The following is a 10812-nucleotide window of genomic DNA, read 5'->3' as shown; positions in this document are numbered from 1 at the left end:
ATTCGGAAGGTCTTTGCAAGTAAAACTACACAAGAACAGCTTTATTTCATCCTTGGACAAATGGCAAAATTAGTCGAGGGAACAGCAAAATACGTAAACGTATGCCACCAGAGAAGACAACGTGCATCAATAGACTAGAAAAAAGCTGGAAACCAAAATGATCACTCCATTTACTGAGGCAATGTGTGTCGAACGTGTCTTGCGTGCAACAAAAGTCCCTATTGCTGTATTGTATCTTGACACTCCAGGAAGACTTTTAGAAAATTATTCTGCCTGTACGGCTGGAGTCATAGCAGAAAGTACAGAGACCATGCACAATTTCTGAATGACAACTAGAGGGGGAGTTCGAGATTTTGGATCTAGTTTATTAGATAGATGTGCTGCTCAATTAATTCCCGCCCACTACCACGCAATAGCCACCTCTATCGCTGCCCCACCCGTCTATTTAGAGTCAACTTGTATCTCCACCTTTTTTCACCCCATGTTCCCTGTCCCCCTTCTGCTTCCCTTGCGTCACACCCTTTCCCTCCCCACGTGTGTTTGTGGCCCCGCTGGTAGCAGCCCCTCCTGTTCTGCTGGGAGGGGTTTCGCAGCTCTGCACCCCCTAGCAAGGGTTCATGTGCTAGGAACACTCCCCCTCCGGTCTGGATGCGCGTTGCTGGTGTGCACCACGTGCACGCGTTTTATTTTCCTCAAGACTAAGCTTGTGAGGCTACAGCTCGCGAGAAGTTAAGAGTGCGAGACTCCGAGAAACTTAAAGTGTGAAACACCACGCTCGACGTGCGAGAATTTAGGATAACAAAATTGACGACTGTTGAATTCCTAACACCGAAGAGGGAGCATGGACGGCGGAAACTTCCAGATGCCCGTCGCCGGCAGCTACCCCACCACAACTGCCCCTTATGAGCCGCTGACGGAGGAGATGGAGGTGGGGGTGCTGTCTCCCCCCCAAGGCACAACCATCAACTCCACCACGGTGAACATGAACAGCGTGGCCATTTGTCAGCAGACGCCCCGGGACCACATGGCCTGGTCCATTTTCAGTACCTTGTATCTTAACTTCTGCTGCCTGGGATTCCTGGCGCTCGTCTTCTCAGTCAAGGTGAGTCGGCGCTCTTTGCCTGTCCTGCTCGGGCGACCCCTCTATTTTTAGATGTACTGTTTTTACATTAGCGACCGAGGTTCCCTCTGTGCAAGTTGTACTGCTGCAGGCATTTGAAACCCTAGGGAACCCCTCTCGAAACCACAGGGAAGTTTGTCTTGCTTATCAGGACAACCCGCTTTACAACTTTAAACGCTTGAGAACTGCGTTCATCGGTGATTAGTATCTGCGCTTGCCATTGCTATAGTCTGAGGGCCTGATTGCTGAGCTCGTGCCAAATATAGCGCGAAAAGCCGACATTCTGACATTCTACACTGTAGTTTCCAGCACCATCATTCTGAGGTGGGTGAGGAAATATTCGATAGTGAAATGTGCTTTCCAATAGCAAAAGCTGCTAGAGGTGCTGCAGTCTAAGAAATGTTATATCTATAAAGGGAGAAGTGTGCAATAAAGTTTAACGACACCTCACAGGTGCTTTATTTTAAAAGCTTTTTTTGGCGTGTTTTAGTGCTGCTGCGAGGAGAATCACCACCATGTGGCTGCCATGCTTTGCTGACGGTTGCTATGACTTGTCAAGCCATGCATCAGGCACATGTAAAAGCAGAGGCTTTCATGTCCTTGCACCACTTTTGTTCATTATCAGAATATGGTGTTTGTAAGTGAAGTGTACCTCCTTCATGGAAAAGCACTTCCCCACTCTCTCAAAATCAGCGCCTGAGCTGTATAATGAAGATTTCCCCTGCTGATAGCGCAGGGAGTATTGATTCTATGAAAGACAAGGAGCGGAACATTATGCTTCATCTTCATTTATTTCCTCTCTCCAGCAGTTTCAACAATAAACACAATTTCAACTTTTCATTTGGACAAAAAACATTTTTTTTCTTTTGTTTTACTATTTTAAACAAAATACTACATTTCCCTTAATTCCTAGGCCAACTGTAGACCTAATGTCCTGGCCACGTGACCGTAGCCCTCCCACTTCCTGTTCTCTCCCTCTTCTTGACTGCAATCCAACTGACTGAACTTTCAACTAGACCAACATAGTCTCTGTTCTTTCAATTGCTCTGCTCAGCTGCTCCTCTGCATTCCAACTTGCGGTCTTGTTTACAACCTCTAGTCTTCTTCAAAGGTGACCTCAACTGTTCTTCTGATCATCTCCTAATGACAGATACAACAGATCATGTTATGGAGGCGGATACACACCCTATTCTGGGAGAAAATGATTGTAAGTACACTGTTATAAATCAACCTTACATTGTTATAGATCAACATTAACTCTCCCGTGTATCTAGGGCGGGAAAGTAATGCTCGCCTCCTTGTTGAGCATTACTTTCCCGCCTTACGTTAGAATCGAGACTCCCTGCGCTATTAGCAGGAGTAATCTTTATTCTATGTCAAGACGGAGGTGAGAATTATGCTTGTTCAAAGCTTCTTACCACTGACTCAGCTACTGAATGTACCATCTTAAAATAGAATCTTCTAAAAGTGGTTTTACTGGCCCAATCAGCCGCTCTTAGAATATCTTGCAATGTCACACCCTGTGCCAGCGTCTTCGAAGCCATCGCGCCCCTAACAGAATGCGCTCCAAACGTAGTCATATTTATTCCTGCTAAATGCATCACCTCTCTGACCCATCTTGCTATGGTGGCTGTTGCTACACCCTTGTGTGGCTTTCTATGCGCTATAAACAATTGTGTCACCCCCATTTGCCTCATCTCTGCTGTTGCACACTCTACTTCGGGTGTTCTTGCATATATGGATAAACTGGACAAACTATCGTTGAAGAGTCTGTCTTCGTTCTCCTGACTAAGGTAAAAGTCCCTCCTTCTGGCCCATATAATTTCCTATTCACGTCTAATGCTCTGACGTATGCTACTCTTCTACATGACACCATACATAACAGCATCGCTAGTTTTCCTTCTTGAAGTAACTCTGCTAAAAAGTTTAATATCTCCACTAAAGGGGCCGAAACGGGATGAACACCTCTCCTTTTGCACCACCGCAACCATCTGTTGCAAGCAGCGTCGTAGATCGTTCTATTCGATGGTGCCCACGATTCCGAGATGAGGCTAGCAGCCTGCACCGAAATCCCAGGGAGATTCCAGCGTTTTCTGCTATCTTGCACGCCATCAGTGGGAGAATCCCTCTCACTCTCAGAGGATCATACAATCCAGCTGGGTCCGTGAGAAGGTTTTCTCCTGGTGGAATTCTCAGATAATCCGTCACCAGCTCCATAAGTGTCGGAAACCATACTTGCGATTTCCATATCGGGGCCACTACTATCAGTGTCTCTGCCTCCCTGCGTACCTTTGTTAAAGGCATGGTCTAGTAAAAATGTTTATTGTCCCTACGGGTCGGCCATGTTTTTTTAAGCCTAAGCGGCTGATTTTAGAAAACTTTCCTATGGACCTTACCCGTGTTTTCGTCCATTAAACGCACGCAAAAACAAGCACCAGGGAGCCGCCATTTTCTGATAATCCTATCTTTTCCCCGATCGCCCTGGCTGACCTGCTTTTGCGGCACTAAATCAATTCCCCCGCACCTGAGCCTGACATTATCAAAACATTCATATTCCCCGCCTCTCTCCGTGATGTTACTGTGCTGCGTAGGCAAACGCGCCCAGTCGTCTTCTACGCGACTCCACACAGAACCCGGAAACCAACACAGACCATCTCACAACACAGCGCGCCACAATTCGGAATATGAAACTTTACTTTAAAATCAAACAGCAACACGGTACATTTGGTAAAGTACATTTATTTTACATTAAATGTTTAGAGAATATTCAGCAATTGTCATATGAACTCCGAAAGCCATTTATTTTATTTTATCTGTATCCGCCATTGGTACACAGGGTGTTGCTTTTCGTTAAAAGAAGCACTTTGGAAGCACGGTGAACCGCAAGGCTGTTCCATCAACTAGGCACTAGTCCATCGTAAAGGTTGATATGTTGCTTCTAGCCACTAGTACAGCGTAAGGGCATGTGGGCCCTTGGCGATCGTCCCATAAAATTGTCAGTGTGCTCCAGTTGTTCACACAAAGCTGCAGGTGTCTACTGTAAAAGCCATCTGCTGGTGTCTCAAACTGATGGCAGTAGCAGAAAGGGGAGAAAATACCTGTTATGAAAACAAAAAAATTATAATTAGTCTCGCCAGCCGATCTTCATTAATATTACTTATTTTATTTATTACAGCCGATCAGAAACTATTTACTTGCAAGGATAGTTCAATGGAGTATGTTCGGCTCTAAAATCAATGCGAAAAGTAACTAAATAAATCGAGGCCAACACACAATGATAAACGACAGTTAGTCTACATGCGTGAGGAATGATATGATATATGATATGGCATTTGTAACGCGCCTATACTCAAGTGTTTCTAGGCGTGACGAGGCAGGTGGGGAACAAGGGCAGACGCGATCCTACTAGGCCAGGTGTCTTTCTGATCGCGCATGGGGAAGGGCTGTACATGGTTAGTTGAATACAAATTAAATAATAGGGCCAGCTGGTGGCAAGTGCAAGGTAAATGCCGGGAGAAGGGGCTGAAGGATACAGAGACAGTCCCGTAGTGCAGGTAGGCAGTGCAGGGAAAAGTGGCTGGGCCAAGGACCGAGATCGGTGAGACCAGTGGACCTGCATGCCCATGTGCCCACTACGAACACGCTTTACTTGCTTTTCCTAGCTCTTCATTCATTCATTTATTCATGCATCCATTCATTAAATCTTCATTCCGGTATAAAAGCGTGTAAAGATTTACTTACATTATATTTGAAATTTCCATTGTGTCTCTTCGTAATGCAGTCTGTAAAACGGACCGTGCTCTTGACAACGATTTTTCGTATACTGAACTAAAATGAAACTCGGTCTAGTTTCTGAATTTTCTGCCTTATCGTCTCTTACGTTATTGCGCACTCCCTTCAAATGTAGTTCTTTCGGCATGGTCCCTGTCTCAAGGTCAAAAAACAATAGACCCTTATACTTCCAGTGCGACTTGTGGGCCTCATCTGGGCGCTGTCCTTTGCATTTTTTATTTGCAACATCACGTAGTATAGGCATCTGTGAGAACTTGAAGTTTAGAATCCGTCTATGTAGTGCGCCTCAATGTGCAAATGCGAACTGGCTTCTCTCCCAAATGCCACGGCCCGCTTGGCTGGCGCGTTCTAAGTGCCCCAATTTTGTCCCCGTTGTCTGCGAGCTTTGCAGCCCAAATTGAGACATTTCATTTTTGGCGGAAGGTCAGGGAAAATATAAAGTACCACAGGAGTTGAGTTAAAAGTGAGATTTATTGTTTGTTTGTTTGTTTTATTGTTTGCAATACTCAAGCCTCCCCTCCGTTAACAGTGCGCAGCATTTACATGAGATGAGACATGAGAAAAATATATACATACACATATGTGAGGTGAATAGAGAGAATTCAAAGATGACACCCAGTTTGTTCGCCACCCATGATGGTGAAGGTAGGGGTTAGGTTTACAGGTACACTGTACAATAACATTTATTTACAAAAAGACAATCGTATTGCAATTATTTAAACCGGGATTTGTACTTCACAATCAGCTGTGCTTCGGGTGAGCATGGCACAGTCGCAATGTTCGGTGGCAATGGATCACTGCTCTGCACAGAAACGTCCAAAATTCCATATCTGTGCTTCTCTAACACAGCAACAATAAGGCCTTTCACAAAGTCGAACTGCATTTCATCATAGACTGGTTTGATCACCCATTGCTTACTTTGTTTTGAAAACACCTTAGTGTAGCGAGGCATCCTTACTTTACCCCTAGTCCTAGATTGTTCACGTCCGACATTGCTGTTATGGGCCAAGACCGCTAGTGGATTGCGATGTTTCATGCCCCGAAAGCTTAAATGCAAGCGCTTTGGCCTGTACTTTAGGCACATATTGTGGAACACCTCCAAATCTCCTGTGTGACAGAATTCTGTCAGTCCTCTCAAATCTCTTGATAGAGTTTTGTCGAAAACAATCTTCTCAATGGCTTTGTGTGTCGGTGAAGATGGAATCAACCACTTCTTCTTCCGTGCCTCCTCTGGGGACAAAGGGCCATGTTCACATTGGTGGAAATGTTAATTTGCTGTCCAGCGGTGAACGTTGGTACAGTGGTGCATCAGTGACCGCCATTTTTCAAGTAGTATTTCCACTGATCCCTCACAAGTTTTTGAGCTCCAACAAAGATGGTTGGTGATAGAATGTGACCACTGCAAAATACTTTCAAAACCTTTTTTTTTCCCTGCAGCCGAGATTTTCTTATTGATTGATTCAGCAAGATGCCATACGTCAAATTGATGTTTAATATGTAGGAACTGCTCTCTCATTGTCTTGGCAATTAAAACATGTCTATCCGTGGCTATGAGGTCGATGTGCATTCCCCTTGATTGTAGATATTCCACTGATTTTATAAATCCTAGTTTCTCCATGGCCACTGACGATGTACATTGTGTTACCTGCACGACCACCGAACTCACAATTTTTTTACTATCCATGTCCTGAAAGTGGTAGGTGCAGTACCTGGCAGAAAATCCAGGGCTGTCGCACTGTCCATCGCCGGCTAGCCTGAATCGTTTGCCTTTGAATGTACTTGCTAGAGACAATTGTTCAATTTTCCAAGCATGACTAATGGCCGGAAACAGATAATCACGTTGGTATATGTAGTACAGCGCTTTAGAAATTAAATGGAGTCCCACAAACTGAAAGAAAGCCTCTAACTTTCTAAAACTGGAGCCACTAAAAAGTGATGCAGCTGCACACAGTAGATTGCCTGCTGGCAGTTTCCCCAGCATCGGTTGTGCAGACCATGAGAACCTATGATTTAATCTACAGGCAGCATTTATTTTGACGTTACTGCCTTTTATTTGACGAGTCACATTAATCAATGGCTTCCCACATACTTTCCCTCTAATGGAATGCACACATTTCAGCATACTTATAATTTCCATCAAACAACTGTCGAATACAATGTATTTGCTCTCTTTCATTAGACTGTCATCCTGCGTCAACGTTGTTTCGGCCTGTGACGTTGTGGAGATTTCAACACATTGGAAAGTAATATCGCTGATATCAAGTTCTGATGCGTCTATGGATGCTGCGGCTGGTTCATTCTCTGTCATTTCGACATCTATTACTTCAACATTGATGGGAGAACACAACAATGTCGACAGGTTTTTTGGTGGCAAATTTTTGGCGGGTGTAGATTGTGTAAATTTATCTGCAACTACTTCAGAGCTATCTTCAATACATTCAATAACATCTTCTTGTGGTGGTGCGGTCGCACTGTAGCTATGGTCCAATGCAACTTTGCTGTAGTCTCCAAACACAGTTAATTCATGTTCTGGCCATTGGACATGAGCATCTCGAGCCTGAACACGCCTCGCCTCAATTAATAGTTCCTCCATAGTGTACACGGTCTGGCAAGCCACATCTCTCATTCGCTTCACTGTCTGTGTGTGTATAGTTCTGACACCCACGGGTAACTGGAGGAGAGATTGGAAAAGGGATGTTCAGTTTAAACACAAGATGGAGTGTAGTAGAATTGACTGGAAAAAAAACATAAAATAGTCCCCAGCACAAACATTTTTTTAAAGTTATGAACTGTTCGTAACTAACCTTTTTTGTATTTTATTCTTTGCAACTTTTTTGACTCCACCTTCAACATCTGCACGCTGTAGCTCCGATTCGTTTCCGCATGTCCTCCCTTCCTCTTGCGCTGCAACGACTATATTTTCTGTATCCGCATAGACAGCACGGAATGAGGCTCCATCGTCTCCCTGAAACATAGCATAAAACACACGTGAGGACGAACACACAGGTACATCTCAATAGCCAAACACGATTTAAACATTTTGTGCAACAATCAAACGACAAGTTTTCGACCAGTGATGATCTATTTCGATGGAACTGTCAGTATCCATACCTCTGGCTCTGCATGGACTGCCATGAATGGTTGTATTGGAGAGGAGGCATCCGCATCTCCCTGAAACACAGTACTTGCATTAGTATGCTTTTCAATATTGGAAACACAACACACACTTGGGGTCGACGACACAGGTACATATAAAGAGATAACCACAAATGATGCATTGTCCAAAAGAATCAAGGAAAATCCAAATATGATCACATTTCATCGACTTATTTCAACGATTCCTTTACATCTGCATCATCTAAATGAGATGTTGTGATTGTGGTGGAAGCTCCGTCGTCTCCCTGAAACACAGTACTTGGATTAGTATGGTTTTCAATATTGGAAACATCACACACACTTGGGGTCGAACGCACAGGTACATATAAAGAGATAACCGCAAATGATGCATTGTCCAAAAGAATCAAGGACAATCTAAATATGATCACATTTCATCGACTTATTTCTCCGATGTATTTACATCTGCATCATCTAAATTGGATGTTGTGATTGTAGTGGAAGCTTCGTCGTCTCCCTGAAACACAGCACTTGCGTTAATAGGGAAGAAAGTATAGCAAATGGAATCACGTTATATGATCACGCATGATGGAGCTGTCATTATCCATACCTCGTGCTGCTGAAGAATATCTATGGATGTTGCAAATGTAGTGCGCACTTCCGAAAGCTGTTGCGCCGATTTGTATACACATGGTCCCGCTTCCACTTCCCCTGGATCTACTTGAATGTCAGGCTCTGCATCAAGTGCAGGGGTTGACGCTCCATCAACTGCCTGAAACATAGTACTTGCATTAGTGAGGATTACAATAGTGAAAACATAACACACACCTTGGGTCGACAGCACAGGTACATATCAACGGCTAACCACGAATGAAACATTGTGTAGAACAATCAAACGACAAGAATTCCAGCTCTGATGATGACGCTCGATGGAGCTGTCAGTATCCATACCTCCTGCTGTTGAAGAACATCTAGAAATGTTGTAGATATGGCGGACGCTTCAGTATCTCCCTGAAAGACAGTACTTGCATTAGTATGGATAACAGTAATTATAACTGAAACCAAACACCAGTGGACGATAACTAAGGTGTATATCAATTGGAAAGCACTAACCAAACATTTGGTAAAAAGATTACACGATAAAATAAAAATATTACTTGACATGCATAAAACAAGTCTGTAGCGGATTACCTAGTAAGATTACCTGATACGCGCTAGAAATGGTTGATAACTGCAACCACGTCAAGGATGTAGAATGTTCTTGCTTCAGATTCAAGGGATAGTCAAGAAGTTGTAAAGGTAAATTAATGATTGATAATGAAATGCCAATATTAAAAATAGCCATGTAAGGCGACAGAATACTTGTAAAATGCTCAATACAGCACAGTTGCCTGTTCCCATATATACACATTGCGTTTGTGGGTTATGAAATCGAAAAAGAATATATTGGTAAATGTCATTATTAAAAAAACGACACTCATATCAATATCGAAATTATTACAAGGGATAGAACACCTACAATATCAATTAATCCGTTCGGATACCTACACACTACCGCAAGGCCTAAAGCTAAATCCGGACACTTGACTCACCGGTGGCGGAATGTGGACGAATAGAGTGGGAATAGCGTTTTCGAGCAATTTCCGTGTCGTTCGCCGTTTATTCTTCTTTGTTACCCAAGATGTTGTGTACATGTCCAAGGAAAAGTGCCAGCTGCAGATGCGGTATCGATCACCCCTCTTGTCCTGTAAGACTTGTTGGACTCTACTTTCCAGCTCATCCAGTGGATATCCGCAATGTCTGACCCATTCTCTTATTCGATCAACAGTTTTCGGTAATACATGCATTGTAGTGCCTTCAGATTTAGCATGGGTCTTCGAAGGGCAATCGCTAATCGAACAGGCAGGCATTGTTGATAAATCTGAAAAGTAAATATCGACATTATTATACAATCTTCAAGAATAAAGATTTGATACAAAAGTAAATGAATCATACAATGATCAATGCAAGGTTTGTTTTGGTCGCAGGAACTATACCAGTTCATTATGTGTGGCTTAGTATTTGCATAAGTTGCAGAAATGTATAAATGATGTGACTAAAAACTGAACATGTGACTCATCCCTTGGATGTTCTGCATTGCACGAGAAGGAAACATGTTTACATTATAGACTGGACCCCCGAAGGGTGCAATTCGATGACAATAGACACAGATGAAAATAAATAGATCTATTGATAGCATAGCAATGGAAACTCAAGTCAATAGCAATGAGACCTATGAACCTAGCACTATTGTGTACTCAACTCGCAAATAGATAGAAATTTAAAAATCTGCAAAATATGACTAGGATACATGGCCTTACCTTGACCAACAAACAGTTGGATTCAGCAAGCAGAGCAGTATGTTGCAGGAGAATAGGTGGGTGGCCACAGGTAGCACACTGATGGGTTTGCTCTAAGCGGTCACAGAAGTTCACGGATAGCACGACAACGAGCAGATTAGCGTAGATCTCAGTGGTTGCCAGGTAACACGTTCAGGAGTTGACTTGCAAAGCACAAAGATGTTCTCATGAGACATATCAAGTGGTTTATAAAGTATTAGAAACGGGTGTGTTTGTGAATGAATGACGTATGTATGTCGTGGTCTTAGGGGGGCGGCCTGCTTCAAGGGTAGGCCTGGCTGGAGACACGGGGTCTGAGGAGGCCATGTGACCGATGGCCCCTTGGCGTGGGATACCTTTTGAAGTGTACATGTAGTTTGGCACCTTGGCCTTTCGCGCCCGTGACAG

At 43.5% G+C, this 10812-nt stretch overlaps 1 protein-coding gene across 1 annotated transcript in view; it reads left to right on the top strand.

The window, feature by feature from the left end:
- Positions 1–647: 647 nt before the first annotated feature.
- Positions 648–10812, top strand: part of LOC138503863 (interferon-induced transmembrane protein 1-like) — a 114752-nt gene continuing 104587 nt past the window's right edge. The window contains exon 1 of the mRNA XM_069623922.1: positions 648–1102. Coding sequence (XP_069480023.1) covers positions 842–1102 — 261 coding nt within the window. The 5' untranslated portion in view covers positions 648–841. The remainder of the gene's footprint in view (positions 1103–10812) is intronic.

This window comes from Ambystoma mexicanum, chromosome 11 (assembly GCF_040938575.1).
Source record: "Ambystoma mexicanum isolate Mex_15411 chromosome 11, UKY_AmexF1_1, whole genome shotgun sequence".
Classification (NCBI taxonomy): Eukaryota; Metazoa; Chordata; class Amphibia; order Caudata; family Ambystomatidae; genus Ambystoma; species Ambystoma mexicanum.
Note: the sequence above shows the minus strand (reverse complement) of the source record. Positions and strands in the feature narration are given on the sequence as shown.